At 44.7% G+C, this 20,601-nt stretch overlaps 1 protein-coding gene across 2 annotated transcripts in view; it reads left to right on the top strand.

Annotated features, from left to right (window-relative positions):
* Nucleotides 1-20,601, top strand: part of cbarpb (CACN subunit beta associated regulatory protein b) — a 195,765-nt gene that overhangs the window by 22,273 nt on the left and 152,891 nt on the right. For both annotated transcript variants that reach the window (XM_078555946.1, XM_078555945.1), the window contains exon 3: nucleotides 346-491. In XM_078555946.1, the coding sequence (XP_078412072.1) occupies nucleotides 346-491 (146 nt within the window). The remainder of the gene's footprint in view (nucleotides 1-345; nucleotides 492-20,601) is intronic.

The raw sequence follows: 20,601 nt of genomic DNA, 5'->3' as shown, positions 1-20,601 counted from the left end.
CTAACTTTCCGCTTTGATATGTTATGTATGCAGTTTGATTCAAATGATTTGATCATTCTTTTTTTGCTCAGAAAATAACTTTGAATTCTTAGGAGTAGACTGTATTCATCTTGAGAGAGATTGGATGTTAGTCTGCCCTGAAAGTTAATTCCTTCTTTAGCCCAGGTAATGCTCTAACTGACGGGTGTTTCTGACTATCCCCATTTCTAATGCCCCAATGTTCAAATACTTGCGTCAAGTTGTACGTCCTTTTATTTTGCTATTTGCGCTCACTGTTAAAAATAATAAATCATTTTACTATTGGCAAAGATTTTTAATTGATTGTAACATTTTGCTTTGTTGCAGGCTATTCCCAAAGATCCGAGTGTCCAGGATGGTTATGTCCTACTGCTTGTCCTTGTGTCTGTCTTCATTGGTGGGACTTTAGTCCTACTTTCTGGTATCTTGATTATCTGCAGAAGATGCTGTGAAACTGATCGAAGGTATTCAAGGTAAGTCATGTGTCTTACATCCTGGTGTAACTCCATTTCTTTAACTGATTGGAAGAGTCTTGTTGCCTATCTAGCCAATAACATAGTTTGAAGAACATACAATAGATAAAAATATATGTTCTGTATTTTCTTGCATTGGATTTCAGAATAATTAGTATTAGTATCAGTGTGTACATGTATCATGTCTTGGTTTGACCATAAATTTGCAAACAAAACTTTTGTTATTGTAACAAAGTAATATCCAGATTGCAAGCAATAACCCCTGTCTGTAATTGCATTGTACTGTACTGTACATCCAAGTTGATATAATTGTTCTGACTAGAAGCCGTATTGTGTTGTGACACTCAGATCCAGCCCCAACAATTGGACTGAAAGTCTCCTTTCAATGGCAGCTGTTATACAATTTAATCCAAATGAGTCTTGACAGTATCAATCTGGTTCCTAGTGAAAACAAGTCTACTGCATAAATCTATCCATAATTCAGCATTAATTGTGCAATCTCATTAACAGATGACATAATGATAGGCATTGTGGAAGACAGAAATGTCACTGGTGTGATAGGGGGCAGTCTACTTTGCACTTCAATTGGGACTGTTTGTACAAAGCTGTACTGACCATATTAGCCATGACCTCTGAAAGGAAGCGTTATATAATGCCTTATCATACCTTCAGGATATACTGCTGGTAGAATATTTCTGTACTGTTATCAGTGTGAATAGGAAGGTAACCACAAAGATCAAATAACGCACAGCAAGATTCAACAAACAATTGGCCAAACTAAGCAGTTTTGATGTATTGACTGAGGGAGGAATGTCGCTTAAATCACTAGGAGAGCTCTTTGCTTTTCCAACAACCCTTTAAACTCTGTTACATCCACCTGAGTAGGTAGCAGCTGCAACAATACAGCACTCTTTTGGTATTGCATATCCAAAGTGTCAACTTGGACAAATGCTGAAGTGTGTAGTGGGACTCGGACCCCACAGTCTTTTGGCCCATACAACTGGGTTAAGCTGGCACTAATTAAGAACAAAAAGAGAAAATGCTTGGTTCGTCATGACAACAAATCTTTGTGGGTAAAAAATACAAAATATGTACAACAAACGTAATGGGAAAACAAGTTATAATTGCAGTTCTTGGTCAACCCTGCTAATTGCTACGTTGTTTTGGTGCCCTTTCCTTTTGCTATACTTCTGTGAAATACCAATAGCAGTGCTATAGAACTGGAATTTGTTTCTGCTTCTTATCAAGATCTTGAGTAATGCTGCTAGCTATTTATGACTGGCAAACATGACATACAAAATGAGAAAATGCATTAATTACATTAAATGATGAAAATAAAATCTCAATTAATTTTCAGGACATCAAAGGAATTGATTTAGAGCTTCACTTAAGGGATTTTTCTATTTTGATTGGATGCCTTCATCCCATTAAGCACTTCACTCTACAACATTGAATTTTTTGAACCAGGGGATCTGTAGTTAACATTTAAAGAAACAAGTTGACACTGTACTGCCTCAACTGCTGCATGCAGTATTCAAATCTGAATCTCTATGAATGAAATGAACCCCAAAATTTACAAAGAGCAAAGTATCTCCCTAATTTCAACCCATTTAATTGTAATGGAAGCTCAACACTTAACCTTAGCCTTCACTGAAGATACATTATGTCATTAATGAACCTTAGGAACAAAAATGCCCTGAAGTGATACACAGTGAGTCAGCCATAGCTTCAGAACCACTTTAAAAATATTAAGGATTGTGTTTTAAAACCTATCTACGTTTGTCTGGTCCAGGCATTTGTTGCCTCTTTCGTTCCAAAGCACGAATGTTCATCAGATTTTTGTGCAAAAATTGTTAACCTAGTTAATTCTAGTTAAATGAGAGTCTCCATTCACTGAAAGGAGCACTTTAGATACACCCTGGAGTATTGGAAGTGATAGATGCCAGAGGTGATGTACAATTTGGGTGATTAATTAATGACAGTAAAATGGCCACAGTGGGAATTGTATATTGTCAGTATCCTTCCGTGCATGTTTAGTTTGTTTGACAGCCTGCATCACATTGCTTAGTAGCAGGACACACCAATTTGTCTTCACTAGATGCTGATTTCATAGACCCTAGGGACTCTTGGCTCTGTCTCTGAAATAGAATTTAAGATGAATTGGCTATTAAATGTACTCTTATCATCATGGCTAAAGGAAACCTTCACTATAAGCACAAGTGTAAGGAATATATCTTTTTATTTCTGTTGGACTGTGAATTAAAATTACAATGGCTGCAGGTTGAAAGACATGTCAACTGGAGCAGGATGATAGATATATACAATGTTGCAGTCCTGGAACAGAGTGTACCATGAAAGACAGGATGGTGCTGGAAAGGAGTCTTAGACCAAGGGGGCTGCCTGGCAACAGCATTTTAATTGGCTCCTGACCAGGTGACCAGGTTTTGTATGAGAAGCAGTGAAGCACTATAGCTTCTAGCCTGAAAGGAACAAGACCTAAAACCTCTCTCTCCTGTGTATGGAAGATTACAGTAACTCCACAATAATAGCTAGCTGGTTTTTCTTCTCATATCTCTATAACCTGCTCTCTCTCTGAAAACCCCTGTCAAGAGGCAAAAGGGGAAAATCATTGTTAGAGACATTGAAAGGCAAGTGCTCAAGCAGTGAACTAAATACTATAAGTCCTGGAAGACCACCTCGTGCCAACAACAAGAACGGAAAGGAATTTGGAAGGCATCAGTCAAAATCAACCCACTGAATCCTAGAATTAGTGCTATTGAACTGTTTTATCCCACTCTTAAAATCCATGTTTTTGTGTCTTATATGTGTGTGTATAGGGATTTAAGAAGGGTAGAGTTTAGGTTACAGAGTTAGAAATTAGCAGTTCATATTTCTTTCTTTTTCCACTGGTTAACGACAGTTTGTTCAATAAACAGTCATTTACTTTTTTAAGTTTACAAACCTTGTACTCATATTCTGTTAACCTAAATTAAACAGTTAGGTAGAATTGGGGCAATCTGGTGGTTTGATCAAACTTTTTCACATTTATCGCAGCTCGGGGAACAGTAGGGCTTGATATTACAGCGCACTATCCCCAATGGGTCGCGACAATGTTTGGGGGCTCAACTGAGATATTTTGGAACAAAAGACAACAACAATTTAGAACCATAGAACCATAGAACACTACAGCACAGAAAACAGGCCGTTCGGCCCTTCTAGTCTGTGCCGAAATATTATTCCGCTAGTCCCATTGACCTGCACCTAGTCCATAACCCTCCAGACCTCTCCCATCCATGTATCTATCTAATTTATTCTTAAAACGTAAGAGTGAGCCCGCATTTACCATGTCAGATGGTAGCTCGCTCCACACTCTCACCACTCTCTGAGTGAAGAAGTTCCCCCTAATGTTCCCCCTAAACCTTTCCCCTTTCACCCTAAAGCCATGTCCTCGCGTGTTTATTTCTCCTAATCTAAGTGGAAAGAGCCTACTCGCACTTACTCTGTCTATACCCCTCACAATTTTGTAAACTTCTATCATATCTCCTCTCATTCTTCTACGCTCCAAGGAATAAAGTCCTAACCTGTTTGGGTGTAGATTTAGTAAGTAATAAAAGCTAAAAGGGAACACCAAGTTTGTACTATCAAAAATAAGATGGCTCTGGAAACTGCTAAAGTTTTCCTACAAGTGGAAGGGATGTCCCTGACGATTTTACAAGGGATCCCAAAAGCCAGGTTAATCGAATTGGCAAGTAAATTAAGAGTAGGATTGCCTGCCAAAGCTAGGAAGGCAGAGATAATCGAATAGATGGCACAGCATTTGAAGTTGGAAGGAATACCCAAGGGACCGGGTTCTCCAAGGAGTGGTTCATTGGAATGGGCTCAAATTCAGATGCAAATGAAAAATTGGAACTAGATGTAGCAGAAAAGGAAAGAGAAATGGAAATGTGAAAACCTGATCTCCAAAGGGAACAGGGGGGGAGAAAGAAAGGGCAGAGAAAGAAAAAGGGAAGGAAAGAGAGAGAGAGCATTCCAAAGGGAACAGGTAGAAAAGGAAAGAGAAAGGACATTTCAAAGGGAGTTAGAAATGGTGAAGTAAGAAAAGGAGGAAAGAGAAAAAGAGAGAGAATTCCAGCTTAAAATGCTGACAGTAAAAAAGAGACACCAGGAGGTGAGGCAGGACTTATTTCCAGCTCAGAACTCAGTGGTGAGATGTTTAAATTTGTACAGGCTCTTCCAAAGTTTGAAGAAAGGGATGTTGAAGCATTCTTTATTTCATTTAAGAAGATAGCTAAAAAGGTGGGGGAGGTGATGGCATAGTGATATTGTCACTGGACTAGTAATCCAGAGACCCAGAGTAATACCTGTTGAATTCAATAAAAATCTGGAATTAAAAGTCTAATGATGACCATGAAACCGTTGTTGATTGTTGCAAAAATCCATCTGATTCACCAATGTCCTTTAGGGAAGGAAATCTGTTGTCCTTACCTAGTCTGGCCCAAATGTGACTCCAGACCCACAGCAATGTGGTTTACTCTTAAATGGCCTAGAAAGTCACTCAGTTGTAACAAACCGCTACAAAGTCACAAATAGGAATGAAACCGGACGGTCCACCCGGCATCGACCTAGGCACCGGAAACGACAACGGCAAACTCAGCCCTGTCGACCCTGCAAAGTCCTCTTTACTAACATCTGGGGGCTGGTGCCAAAATTGGGAGAGCTGTCTCACAGGCTAATCAAGCAACAGCCTGACATAGTCATCCTCACGGAATCATACCTTATAGATAATGTCCCAGGCACCACCGTCACCATCCCTGGGTATATCCTGTTCCACCGGCAGGACAGACCCAGCAGATGTGGCGGCACAGAGGTATACAGTCAGGGAAGGGTTGCCCTGGGAGTCCTCAACATTGACTGAGGACACCATGTAGTCTCATGGCATCAGGTCAAACATGGGCAAGGAAACCGCCTGCTGATTACCATGCACTGCCCTCCCTCAGCTGATGAATCAGTGCTCCTCCATGCTGAACATCACTTGGAGGAAGCACTGAGGGAAACTTACATTAAATTTGAAAGGATTAAGCAAAGTAGTTTTGACAGATGGATATGAGCATTAAGAATTGAAGCTACCTATGAAGTTCTCAGAGAGACCATTCTCTTGGAAGAATTTAAAAACTCCCTACCTTCTGTAATAAAAACCCATGTTGAAGACCAAAGGGTTGCAACTGCCAGACAGAAAGCAGTAGTAGCTGACGATTATGAGCTGATGCATAAAACTAAACCTTTTTTCCATCACCCTCATAAATTTGAAAAGGATAGAAAGTGGGAGAGTGTAAGGAAGGCAAGTGGCCAGGGTAAAGAATGGATAGAAACATAGAAAATAGGAGCAGGAGTAGGCCATTTGGCCCTTCAAGCCTGCTCCACCATTCATTAGGATCATGGCTGATCATCCAACTCAATAGCCTGTTCCCGCTTTCTCCCCATATCCTTTGACCCCTTTCGCCCCAAGAGCTATGTCTAACTCCTTCTTGAAAACATACAATGTTTTGGCTTCAACTACTTTCTGTGGTAACGAATTCCACAGGCTCACCACTCCCTGGGTGAAGATATTTCTCCTCATCTCGGTCCTAAATGGTCCACCCCGTATCCTCAGACTGTGACCCCTGGTTCTCGACTCCCCCACCATCAGGAACATCCTTCCTGCATCCACCCTGTCTAGCCCTGTTAGAATTTTAAAGGTTTCTATGAGATCCCCCTCATTCTTCTGAACTCCAGTGGATATAATCCTAACCTACTCAATCTCTTCTCATATGTCAGTCCCGCCATCCTAGGAATCAGTCTGGTAAACTTTTGCTGCACTCCCTCTATAGCAAGGACATCCTTCCTCAGATAAGGAGATCAAAACTGCACACAATATTCCAGGTGTGGTCTCACCAAGGCCCTGTACAATTGCAACAAGACATTCCTGCTCCTGTACTCGAATCCTCTCACTATGAAGGCCAACATACCATTTGCCTTCTTTATCGCCTGCTGCACCCGCATGCTTACCTTCAGCGACTGGTGTACAAGGACACCCAGGTCTCGTTGCACATTCCTCTCTCTCAATTTATAGCCATTCAGATAATAATCTGCCTTCCTGTTTATGCTACACACATTTATTCACATTATACTGCATCTGCCATGCATTTGCCCACTCACTCAGTTTGTTCAAATCACACTGAAGCATCTCTGCATCCTCCTCACAGCTCACCCTCCCACCCAGCTTTGTGTCATCTGCAAATTTGGAGATATTACATTTAGTTCCCTCATCTAAATCATTAATATATATTGTGAATAGCTGGGGTCCCAGCACCGATCCCTGCGGTACCCCACTAGTCATTGCATACCATTCGGAAAAAGACCCGTTTATTCCTACTCTTTGTTTCCTGTCTGTCAACCAGTTTTCTATCCATCTCAATACACTACCCCTAATCCCATGCAGTTTAATTTTACATCCTAATCTCTTATGTGGGACTTTGTCGAAAGCCTCCTAAAAGTCCAAATAAACCACATCCACTGGCTCCCCCTCATCAGCTCTACTAGTTACATCCTCAAAAAATTCCAGTAGATTTGTCAAGCATGATCTCCCTTTCGTAAATCCATGCTGACTCTGTCCGATTCTGCCACTGTTTTCCAAGTGCTCAGCTATTAAATCTTTTATAATGGACTCCAGAATTTTCCCCACTACCGATGTCAGGCTGACTGGTCTATAATCCCCTGTTTTCTCTCTGCCTCCCTTTTTAAATAGTGGGGTTACATTAGCTGCCCTCCAATCTGTAGGAACTGTTCCAGAGTCTATAGAATCTCGGAGGATCACCACCAATGCATCCACTATTTCTAGGGCCACTTCCTTAAGTGCTCTGAGATGTCGATTATCAGGCCCTGGGAATTTATTGGCCTTCAATCTCATCAATTTCCCCAACACCATTTCCCTACTAATACTGATTTCTTTCAGTTCCTCCCTCTCACTAAACCCCGTGTTCCCAACATTTCTGGTATGTTATTTGTGTCCTCCTTTGTGAAGACAGAACCAAAGTATGTATTTAGTTGGTCAGTCATTTCTTTGTTCCCCATTATAAATTTCCCTGTTTCTGACTGTAAGGGACCTACATTTGTCTTCACCAATCTTTTTATCTTCACATACCTATAGAAACTTTTACTGTCAGTTTTTATGTTCCCTGCAAGCTAACTCTCATACTCTTTTCACCTTCTTAATCAATCCCTTGGTCCTCCTTTGCTAAATTCTAAACTGCTCCCAATCCTCAGGTCTGTTGTTTTTTCTGGCCAATTTGTACACCTCTTCCTTGGATCTGATATTATCTCTAATTTCCCTTGTAGTCCATGGTTTGGCCACCTTTCCTGTTTTACTTTTGCGCCAGATAGGAATAAACAATTGTTGCAGTTCATCCATGCGCTCTTTGAATGTTTGCCATTGCCTATTAAATAACGTTTCCCAATCCATCATAGCCAACTCGTGCCTCATACCATCGTAGTTTCCTTTATTAAGATTCAGGACCCTAGTCTCAGAATCAACTATGTCAGTCTCCACCTTGATGAAGAATTCCATCATATTATGGTCGCTCATCCCAAGGGGCCTTGCACAACTAGATTGCCTATTATTCTTTTCTCATTACACAATACCCAGTCTAAGATGGCCTGTTCTCTAGTTGGTTCCTCAACTTATTGGTCCAGAAAACCATCCTGTATACACTCCAGGAATTCCTCCTCTACGGTATTGTTACTAATTTGATTAAAGTCACCCATAATTACAGATGTTCCTTTATTGCATGCATCTTTAATTTCCTGTTTAATGTCATTCCCAACATCACCGCTACAGTTTGGGGGTCTATATACAACCCCCACTAACGTTTTTTGCCCCTTAGTGTTTCTCAGCTCTATCAATACAGATTCCACATTGTCGGAGTTAATATCTTTCCTCACTATTGTGTTAATTTCCTCTATAACCAGCAATGCAACTCCACTGCCTTTTCCTTTTTGTCTGTCCTTTCTAAATACTGAATACCCCTGGATGTTCAGTTCCCATCCCTGGTCACCCTGCAACCATGTCTCCGTAATCCCGACTATATCATACCTGTTTACATCTATTTGCGTGGTTAATTCATCCACTTTATTGCGAATGCTCCTCGCTCAAGACTTGTCTTTTTAACATTACTTGTCCCACTCCCACTATTTTTCACTGAGGCCCTGTTTTATTCTTGCCCCTGATTTCTCTGCCTATCACTTTCCTTCTTTCCTTCTGTCTTTTGTTCTTGTCCTTCATTCCCCCTCCTCTGACTCCTTGCATAGGTTCCCATCCCCCTGCCATTTTAGTTTAAACCCTCCGCAACCACTCTAGCAAATATTCCCCCGAGGACATCAGTCCCGGTCCTGCCCAGGTGTAACCCATCCAGTGTGCACTGGTCCCACCTCTCCCAGAACCGGTCCCAATGTCCCAGGAATCTGAAACCCTCCCCCTCACACCATCTCTTCAGTCACGTATTCACCTGATATATCCTGCCATTTCTACTCTGACTAGCACATGGCACTGGTGGTAATCCTGAGATCACTACCTCTGAGGTCCTACTTTTCAACTTACTTCCTAACTCCCTATATTCTGCTTTTAGGACCTCATCCCTTTTTTTACCTATGTCGTTTGTACCGTGTACCATGACCACTGGCTGTTCACCCTCCCCCTTCAGAATGTCCTGTAGCCGCTCTGAAACATCCTTGACCCTTGCACCAGGGAGGCAACATACCATCCTGGAGTCTCGTTTGCGGCCACAGAAACGCCTATCTATTCCCCTGACAATTGAATCCTCCATAACTATTGCATTCTCACACTTTTTACTCCTCACTAGGATAATGATAGACATTTTACTTCGTTGTGCTGTCTAGCAGCCCAACATAGAAAAAAATTATATTTACAAGATACCATTTTGGCCATCGAGAGTGTCAGCTAACGCTTATATTTTTGCATGCAATATTCTACCGTGAGACCATATTAATCATTTAGGGATTGCGATTGCTGGGTGTTTCATCCCCATGGAATTGCAAACTCATTTCATTGTCATCTTTCACAAGCCCGAATGCAAAATATTCACCTTGTGTGATATAGCTGGAGGAAATTTCAGCTAGTGGTGATGTATCTTTGTGACATGTCTTCTGGTTGTTGCTTTACTTAAATCTCTATTTATCTTTTCTATTAATCACTGCTTCCATAACTTATTGTTGGCCAAATAAAGGTTTTTTTTTTGACTGGTTCCTTTTTGGGGTTATGAGCAACATACTCTCTATATTTTTTGGAGTGTGTGGCCCCATACATTTTTTTTGTGCTGCCGTGCATGCATGGTAACTTAAAGGGGCCAAATGGCAGCATCTTGCGTGGGGACTTCTGGATTGCTGCGCAGCTTACAGGGAACATTGATTATGAGTCGATTTTGCAGAACATAGGAGATTGGGAAAATTAATTCCTCTAAACATTGTTGTGGCTTAGCAATGCCAGATTTAAATAAAAACGTTTTGAATTAAGTTGCCAATTGTGACTTCTTTGTTCTTTTGTAGGTGGTACTGACAGGGTTTTCTTGTTCATTCTTTTTTAAGCTTAGTGACCCGCATCATTTACTATCAACGATGTTGGATTGAATGCTGTTTCTATTTTAGGGCGTTTTAAGATTTCTGATTCTCCCTTCTTTCTATCCCTTTTGTCGGTTCTTGCTTTCTATCAGTCTAGGTATCCATGCCAACCCTGTATTGTTCTGCATGAGATGTAACGACAGCGCAAAGCTATTCTGGCTATCTTGCTCCTTTGATCATCTTCAGCCTGTGTTTAATAAAATACATTTACAACCTTCTCTTGTCTCCTTATGTGGAGAGCAAGAAAATGGGAGAGTACACCAGCGGATCTAGAGATGATCAATATTTCATGACTGGGCTTAGCGATACCTGGAACAAAAACTGTACCAAGGGCCTCATGTGACACATAAGCGGGCTGCTTATTGTCTCACAAGAGATACAAAACTTGGTGAGTGACTGAAAAGTTAGCTAGTAAGCCTTAAGTGAAAATTGTGCTGTTTCTTAACATTGGGCAGGGATACTCCCATTACTTGTGAAAATGTGTTTGACTCTCTCTGAAATGGCTAATCAAGCCAGTCAGTTTTATTAAACCGCTACCAAGTCTAAAAGGAGTGATTTCCCTTTCTAACAGCACTGTAGGTGTACCTACACCACATGAACTGTAGCAGTTCAAGAAGGTGGCTCATTACCACCCTGCCAAGGGCAATTAGGGATGGGCAATAAATGCTGACCAAGCCAGCAACATCCATGCCCTGTGAATGAATAAATAAAAAAGACTAGGAAAGTGTGGCTCATATCTTCTAGCAACGGACACCAATTTCTTTTTTTTTAACAGTATTTACTATTTAAAGGCCATTCTATTCTTACTCAGCTGATATATTCCTGCCAGAGCAATTGGACTAGTTACACCACCTTATTGATGTCCCAGTTAAGATCAACCAATGGAGCACACGATTGATTCTGGGATCCTCCTGGTCTGTGTTGTTCAGCGTTTTACCATGTAATGTCTTTATCCATCAGACCATTAAGCAATTTGAAGCACGATGCTCTAAGTATTCTCACTTTTCTATTTTATTTTTGCATTGGGGAAGAGGAGAAAATAGATATACATCAAAAAGCCAAATATTTGCAAAATAGCAAGTAGAAAATAACACAACTATCTTATAATTTAAATATGTATCAGTGGAATCCACGTTTCAATTTCAGGCTCCCCTCATAGATTTTTTCTTTCACTGTCTTCAATTTTTTTTGGTTTGATACTGGCCTGATCTATCTTCTAGTCAGGCACAAAGCTAATAACTCACTGTATGCATAATCAATCTATACCTAATTCAGTTAATTCAGCATGAAAGTGGGTCATGCCGCTTTGTAGTCATTGTTCCCTCTGCCACTTATTGCACAAAGTGAAGTGTGTACCCTCTCCCAAAGCTCTGTTCTGTCCGACAGTTCATAATCAAAGCTTATAAACATACCAAATGTTTGTTTCTAATTAAACAGAATTTACTGGCATTTAGTACAGAAAAATCTAGATAGTTTTTGGTATCTATATTGCAACACCCAGTTCATTCCCCTTACAAGTTTAGCTTTTTTTTTAATGTTTCTTATGCCTAAACCAACATTTACAGCTACACAGTGTATTCCTTCAAAATATAATTGAATTCTTATACAGCGGGTGTAATTTTCCCAGATTTGCACTGAGTGCGGTGGTGGGCAGGTACCCGCCGGCTGTGGTGATGGGTTTTCACGCCGTATTGTCCCAACCCACCTCATTATTTATGCACTCCTGGCAAACGCGCTGTTTCCATGGCGGGTAGGGTCTCATTCGCCCGCCGGCCATCACCCCACCGCCACATCACGCCGGGCGCCATGGTTAAAGTCCAGCTGCAAGCACAGTGCTCATTGCTTCCAGCTCACCACCGCTGCACGGATGACACGGCCAACAAAGGAAAAAAGTCTGCGCCTCCCCCCGCTGCTTCAATGACGGGTCCCTTGAGCAACTGCTGGACACTGTGAGGCCTACCAGGAGGTACTGTACCCCCTGCTCTGGACGCAGGATGGGCAGCAACGTGAAGAATCCAGCTTGGGAGGCGGTGGCAGCAGTGGTCAGTGCCAACGCCCTTCAGAGGAGGACAGCCACCCAGTGCCGCAAGAGGATGAATGATCTCCTCCGTTCCACCAGGGTAAGTCACTCTTCGCATCACTCTCATCTCACACACTCACAAGCCCATCACACATCCACAGGGCCCTCACTCACTGCCAGTTCAAGTGACATCACTATTCACTCTCTCACGCACATCGTCATTGCCCTCACCCCATTCATGGGGCCACTCACCGCCCACACAAGCCAAACATGCTTATCATCTGGCCTGGCAGGCATCCTGCTTACCCTTTCCCCATCTCTATCCATGCAAGACAAGCTGGCACATAACAAGAGAGAGGTTGCAGAACATTGGCAGAATACCAGAATACCAAAGTTTCTCACAGACTTTGAAAATAGAGCCATTCAGCTGGGCGGCAAGGATCTGGACCATTCCTGTGCTGATGGTGAGGTCAGTGCTGCTCTACCAAGTGAGGATCCAGCAGTGCAACATCCATTAGACAACCATGCTGTCAGTGATGTGTCCTGTTTCACAGGCCACTGCCACGCACTAATTATCTCCCCTTGCTTTCGCAGGCACATCTGCCAAACAGCCGACAGAGTCCATGACCCAAAACCTCCAATCAAGCCCCGCAGAAACCCCTGGAGAGGAATCTGACAGCGTCCTCCCGAAGTCCCGTCACAGCGCTCACCCACACCCTCTACCAGCGCAGAGACACACACCTCGGTGGGATCTAGCTTTAGAGTAGCCTCAGGATCACAATCTGGTGAGCACATCGCACTTTCTGATTCACAGCAGGCGGAGGCAGGGACTTCCCAGGTCCCCGGCACTTGGAGGACGGCTGGAGGCCAGAATGTTGCTGAGTCCGAGTCAGATGAGGAGCCTCTGGACTCAGTCATGTCACAGTTGCTGGAGCTGCAAAGGCAAACTCGGGAACATCAGAAAGGGATGTCCGCTGCACTCCTCAGATTGCAAGGCATGATGGAGGAGAACTGTTCCCCTTCAGGCTGAGGTAATAGTGCCAACCTGCCAATGCACCAAGGTCAACACTGGCAGGATGGTGGCCAACATGGAGACCTTGGTCCAGGACTTCGCTCCTGCACTGCTGCGCGGGCTCAACTCCATCGCTGATGCCATAGTTGGCCTCCAACAGTGTGTACACGAGAGGGGTGCTGGGCAGCTCAATCTCACTCCAGCTACCCCTGCTCCTCAAGGAATCAGCCTGGGACCCTCAGGCACCCATAGGGAGGAGGATCAGCAGGTGCACACTCCAGGCCCATCTTTCCAGGTGAGTTCGAGAGTGTCCGGCCCATCCAACTCCTCTCTTCCTGTGACCTCAGCAGCTCCAGCTCCACAGGCCAAGGAGGGTACCACTGCCACACAGCAGGACCCTGAAAGCAGGCCGGCCCCTCCAAGTCTCGGCCCTCCAGAGGACGCCAGCCAAGGTCATCACAGACAGGGTGTCACAGTCAGCAGGCTGCCTCCACCCCCACTGTGGATGTCCGGGGAGCACCAAGACGCAGCGGCAGGGTTAGGAAAGTTAAGGAGAGTTAGTTGCACAGCCTGGGCACGGTTGTTAATCACTTGTACATACTGTTCACAATTGGCAATAAACTCCCAAGAATGTCTCCCCCTCCTGTGGCTCCTTGTTCTGGTGAGCAGTGTTCTTGTCACTCAGATGTGAAACCTTTCTGTACAAGATAAAGGCAGGTGTCTCAGTCCAGGGCCTCTTCCCTGTGTCTGTCTTTGCAGCCTTCAGACCAAATTGAGAGTCCGGCTTCTCACTCCCTGGAAACATTACTGATGCCTGCACCTCGACAGTGCTTGTAATTGCTGCCAGAATATAGTGGGCAGGCCCCACAGAGTTCTGTCGTTCTCTCTGTGTGCTCACAGCACCTTTATGGAGGGGCTGGCCCCCATCTCTTCAGCATCTGTGACCACTGATGCTGTGCTCCAGCTCCTGAGGGCTCAGATGATGAAGGCAGACAAAGAATAAGAACTTCTAATGCTTCACGGCTGTGACTTTATGATATGACCCCGATCACAGAGCGCAAGTGATCTGCCCTCGGCCAGACAGGAGTCAGACATTCTCAGAGGCTGTGTGAGGATCTATGGAGTGTCCTCACTGCATGTCGTCAGCATCCTCCTGCAATCGGGTGACTATTAGGGCCTCCACTGCGTCTCCATGATAGGAGCATTCTTATGGAGGCAATTCGCGCTGCCATAAGCCAGACTGGAGTCAAATGTTCACAGATGCGATGTGAGGATCTACAGGGTCTCCTCACTGCATGTCGTCATCACCCTCCACACGCCTAGCAGCTATGAGGACCTCTCGATCACGCCTGCTTTGTCTACCCAGTGCGAGGGCCTCATCCCTATCATTGTCGCCTCCGAGGACCTCTTCATCCTCATCGCTGTTGGCGCAGCTCCTTCACCTCCTCCTCAGCCAGTTTGTCTCCTCATTGCAGTGCCAGGCTGTAAAGGGCACAGCAGACGGCGACGATGTGTCACCCTCTCTGTGAACTGTATTGCTGAGCTCCACCAGACCGGTCCAGGCACCGGAACCTCATCTGCAGCATCCTGATGGTCTGCTCCACCAAGTCGTGAGCTGCTGCATGAGCCTCATCATAGCGTCGCTCTGCTGCAGTCTGAGGTCGCTGCACGGGTGTCATCAGCCACGGCCTCTGTGGGTAGCCCTTGTCCCCAAGGAGCCAACCCTTCAGCCTCTGTGGGGCCTGGAAGACTCCAGGGATCTGCGACTGACTGAGGATGTAAGCATTGGGCACAATCCCTGGAAACTGTGTGCACACCTGCAGGATGTGTTTGTGGATGGCAGCTTGTGATATCCCACAGAGGTCACCTGTGGAACCCTGAAAGGAGCCACTGGCATAAAAACTGAGCGCCGCTGTCACTTTCACAGCCACTGGCATTGGAAGTCCTCCATGTCCCCTTGGCACCAAGTCCTGCAGTAAGTGGCAGATGTGAGCGGCCAGGCCCCTAGACATGCGCAGTCACCAGCGACACTGGTTCTCGGTCATCTGCACAAATGGCAGGCGGTGTCTATAGACCCTGGGTGTCGCTAGGCGCCGACCAGCCACAGCTCACTGTCGCTCCTGGGCAGCGTGTGTGGGAGCCCCAGCAGCCCTTTCTTCCTGAGGTTGCTGCTCCTGCCTTTGTGCAGCCAGGAGCCTCACACGCTCTCTCCTCTGTCTTCTCCGCTCGCTGTAGGCCATCAGGCACACAGCTAGGGCACCAGGCTCCATGCTCCTGACCTGATCCTCCTGTGGCATGAAAGAGAGAGAGAGAGAGAGTCATGGTTAGCATAGGCGTACTTAGCACCTTTCCTGGCCCTGTGTGACTGCCCCTTAACGCTTCCCGGAGAGTGCTGGTCACCCCTCGCATGGCCACAGATGAGTGCGCTGCGTGGCTGCCCTGTCAGCCTGCGACATAGGGGAGACTGCTCCTAACTGGGATGCTGAGATTGCAAGGGGCTGTGAGCACCTCCAGCAATGACTGCTACATGGCCAGCATTGGCAAGGAGATTGTACAACAGGTGCAGTCCAAACTGCTCCGTGGTCCAGTAAAGCGGGTGCAGACTTGCAGTCTGTGCCGGGGGTGGGGGTGGAGGTGGGCCGGGGGTGGGGTTGGGGGGGGTGTAAGGTATGGAACAATGGAACACTTGGTGGCCCTTTGGCGCCTCCGCGTTGTTTGCATGGTTAGGCAGTCTAGGTGACCGACCCCAATCACATCACTGTGGCTGTGCCTGAACTGTCTCAGTTGCAGAGGAATGGTCAGTTTATACAGTTACACCCAGTTGCCCCCCCCCAGGTCCTGATAACAGTTGCCTCTGAGGCAGGGCAGTGCTTCACCCCGGCCTGCATGTGCCCCTGAAGCCTGCAAAGCAACAGGTGACCCTGGTGAGCGCTGCAGAACATTGCATTGCACTCACCTCCAGTCCACCCAAAGTGAAGGCCGCCAAGTGCATGTCGCCTGTGCGCTGTTGTGAAACATGTCGCCGTGCTTTCCCGCCGACGTGGACAGACTATCCGGCGGGGTCAAAGAGCCTGGCGGGATGGCCTTTTAATGATACGCTGATATATTACAATGAGTTCCCCGACGACCGTTGGCAGGAAATGCAGCACTCCATCGGCGGGCTGAGCGGACGATCACGTCCTGCCTTCCTGCCATCGTGAAACCGATCGCGCCATATTGTCCGCACGCGCCGCCTATCACGCCCTCTGCCAGCGGGCACGGAAAACTCCGCCCAAAATGTGTGACATTCAGTCATATTAAGTTTTTACTTAGTAGATATTGCAGGAAGTGTCCTAACCCGAAATACAGAACTTTCAGGATGGGTGTCGCTTCTGTCATTTTATATAAAAACAATATAAAGTTAAATGCATTTTAAGATCAAGATATCGAACAATGGTCCGAATTGAGAGACCAATGCACATTCCATCTTTATTGAGTTACTGGTTGTTTTGTTCCCCGTGCTCTCTCATCAACAGGCAATTGAGAATGTTGATTAAAATTTGTCTTAATGAAGTGGTAATGGTGATGTGACAGAATATCATACACCATTTATACTAAAGAAGTGTTTCAGATGTACCACCATTGCATAGCTATGGCAGGCTACCTACCTGCAGAGGTACTGGACATTGACAAGGTGAATTAGTTCCATCTTCTGGAAGCAAATATTGGCAATTATTAATGGCCACCAGCAAAATCACTTAACACTAAGGCTGACATTGTGTTCTAGTCGTAGCTGAGTTCTGCTCCCAATTGTAATCATTTTAAAGTTGCCGCCGACTTTTGGAAAAACCACATATGAGTGATCTTGCACACGTACTGTGGCCTAGTGTGTCAAATCCTCTGTATAAACACTGTGAACCGAGGCATTCTGAACAATCACCACGTTATGGACCTACCTCCAATGGAAGAGGTTCTGCAAAAAATAGTTGGGCTCAAGAACAGGCAATCGGGAGGAGGTTTCTCGAGTATCTTCATTGTAAAAAATGGAATCGAAATTCTTAAATCTTTTGCATTGTGTCCTTGAAATTGTTGCAGGTTAAGTGGCAGGTCATAGACTTTGTGTGAAGAGGCAGAAATATTGATGTGTTATGGGTTTAATATTGGCTTTAGGTCATCTGGCACATTGCTCATTTGACAATACTCATCCTAGTCCACAATTTATTCGATCCCAGCCCTGAATCAGTGCTGGAGGATCTGGTGGGTTTCTGTTCATGAAATTGACCTAAAATCGACAAGTAAATCCTCGTCTTCAGCAACAAAAGGGTAAGCATCTGTCCAATTAAGGGCAGCAGGGCGAGTTCTTGAAGCTGGAGGCCCAATCAGAGGTCTTTTAGCTTGAAATGTACAGCAGGCCGCAGTAAAGGGTAAATATTTGAGAGGGCACTTCAACTTGGAGGTGCCCTCTCACTAATTTTTTAAAAATGTAAATAAAAAGCAGAAAAGCAGCCATGCCACACTGTGGGGTTTGCGGAAGGGGCTGGGTAGGGAATCCCTCTACAAGGCAGCTTTTGTCTGCATCCCCACCCAGGCAGGTATGGAGCCTCAAGGCCTGTAGCATTGACGCCCTCCTGTTCCAACACCACCCCCCCCCACCGCCCACCACCAAACCACCGGCACCCCCCGGCCTGCTGCTGGGCACCTGCCTCCAGTGGCATGGGGAAACTGGAAGCTGACTAGGAAATCCCAGTCGACCTCCTTTTGGTGTCTTTAACAAGGCTGTTAATGAGCCCAATTGGCTACCCATGTTGTGGAGGCAGGTGGCAGTGGGGGACAGGTAGCTCCCGCAGTCACAGACCCACCTCGGCAAAAACAGCTGGCACTGGGCACAGGGTCGCCGACTGGTGCCGGTAGTTATGGGTCCCATCTGCCTCCATTCCTGACGTCAGTGGGACTTGAAACTCCTGTCCTCTGTCCCAACGAGGGTGTTTTGTAACAGAAAGAATACACCTGTACTAGGTAATATTGTCAATCCTCATAGTAACTTAACAGGAATAAAAAATGGATCAATTTACCAACAAATATAGCCATAGTCAGACATGTCTTATTGAAAAGAATGGAAATTCTGGACATTCTAAGGAGATAAGGGTTATTAAAAATCATCATTTAATACATTTTGAATAGAATGTCAAAATGAAAACAATAACGTGACAGCAATTGTGGTGTATTTTCAGGAATTGATCACCAACCCCCAAGCTTAGGCAGTTACAGTAAATTGGTGATTTGATATATTAAGAATTCTTAATTGGTTGTCGCTCTGTTTTTCTCTTCTAGTTGTGGAAGTAATCTGCTGTCTATAGTAATGATTCATTTTGACCCGGCCATGCTACCAAGGGAAGGGCAGGATTGCAGTTTAGGAGGAAAGGAAATTGGACTTTGCTCTCCTCCCCACAAAAGCAGTTCACTCAGTGAAGGAGCTTTGAGATTAATGGAGTAGTGGGGTACCTGAGGCAGAAAATTTACAGAAAGAAATATGAACAATTTGAAGCCAACGCGGGGTGCTTATTAAATGCTAATCATATAGAAGCAATGTCCCATTTGTAAAACTGACCATGTCTGTGGCTGCTGTGCTAACTGAGATGTTGAACAAACAACATTGTGTCCTCGGTCAACAATGCAGCTCTCAGATGTTGTCTCCTCTACCACGGCGGGCCTACAACTCATCCAGCTGACTGGCCCCATTTAGACTGCAACATAGTTAAGTCATGTTGTCAGCTCTTTAAAAAACATAAATGAACAAACAGGATTAGGTTACCACTTACACCAAAGTGTCATTCATTTGGAGTGATAATCGTTTACTTTGGTTTACAAATGTGGCTTACAGCAGCGCGCACGCCTCTTGAATGTATGTGTTTTTTAAGTAGGTTTCGAGTCTGTGTCACTCTCACTGATCACAACTGTCAATCCCAACATTTCCTTAATATTAACAGCTCTGGATTCAAACTTGCTGCTTATTAGATTCTGGCAAAATAGCAAACAGCAAACAGGAAAACATCTAGTCACACTGATTGGAGGAGCTTTATTACAATCTACAAAGACAGCACTGATTGGAGGACAAAACCAAGTGCTTCCTTTTGTTGGTGGTTTTTAATTGTCAGCTAACTGCAGGTGATACAAATGATTCCACTAATGACATTTTCTACACATCGTAAGAGTCATTAATCATCTTGTTTACCATTGTTGGAGGCGGGTGGAGGTGTGGGGATGGCAGTGAAGGCAGCACGTTGGGTGAGGATATACCTTCAGCGATTAAAGCCGCATGACTTATTTAAGGGAATAAGTGCGGACATTTGTGGCAGTTTGCAGCTGAGTCCGAGATTCGTCCTATAGCTTCATCCTTTACTGACCAACTTCATGCTGAGAACTAAGCCATCTTTGTGAACAACAGATAGTTAGCAACCACTGGGGACACCAGTTCAAGTTCGTAAGGGATTTCAGACATATGATCTGACATATGTTATATATATGTATTCAAATGCTAAGCCAAGTTGAACTATGAAGGACATTTTCTGAGAATATTTAATTTGTATTTTCTTGGACCTGAGGGATAATATATTTCGGCTGCAAATAGTGATGGTCTTAAATACAATAGACTCATTGTGAAATAGCTGATGGAAAATATTAATGGGACAAACAGTGTAACAGAGAAGTACAAGAGGTGTGGAAAATGTTCACAAGGTTACAAAATAGTCAAGGAGTTCAGGTAAAAGCAAAAAACTGCAGATGCTGGAAATCTAAAACAAAAATAAAAATACCTGGAAAAACTCAGCAGGTTTGGCAGCTTCTGCGAAGAGGAGCACAGTTAACGTTTCGAGTCCGTATGACTCTTCACCAGAACAAGGAATTCAGGTTATGTGATAAATGGAAGAAGGGAAGAGCAGTTGATACTGTGATTAATATGCTGAGAATGAGTTGGCAGCCTAGAGTTTGCTATCACCTGTTTAACATTTTTTTTTGTTTTATTTTGAGAAGTACTTACTAGTAATTATTATTTTTTTGTCTTCTTTTTTCCATTGCCTTGATCTAAGCCCTGCAGCAGAAAGGGTGAGTGCAAAATAACCCACGTACCTGAATACCCGTACATAACCCTGCCCTCTGTCTCTCCCGACCCCTGCTCTAACCTTTACTTGGGGCAGAATTTTTAGGCTGGCGTGCGGGCATGCGCCCGACCCGATCGGACACGGAATTGGGTGAGGTGACGTTGGGCGCGCATTCCGGCGTCATCCTGCGCTCGCACGATATTTCAGTCGGTGGGCGCATGCACATTAAGAAGACCATTAAAGTTGTTAAAGTTCCAATCGTCCCCAATTTTCAATGGTCCGCCCAACCTTACGGTTGGCAGATGGGGGAATCTGCCGGGCGGACTTTGCATT

Source organism: Cetorhinus maximus, chromosome 13 (genome assembly GCF_964194155.1).
Source record: "Cetorhinus maximus chromosome 13, sCetMax3.hap1.1, whole genome shotgun sequence".
NCBI lineage: Eukaryota > Metazoa > Chordata > Chondrichthyes > Lamniformes > Cetorhinidae > Cetorhinus > Cetorhinus maximus.
The sequence above is the reverse complement of the archived record's forward strand: the minus strand, read 5'-3'. Positions and strand labels throughout refer to the sequence as shown.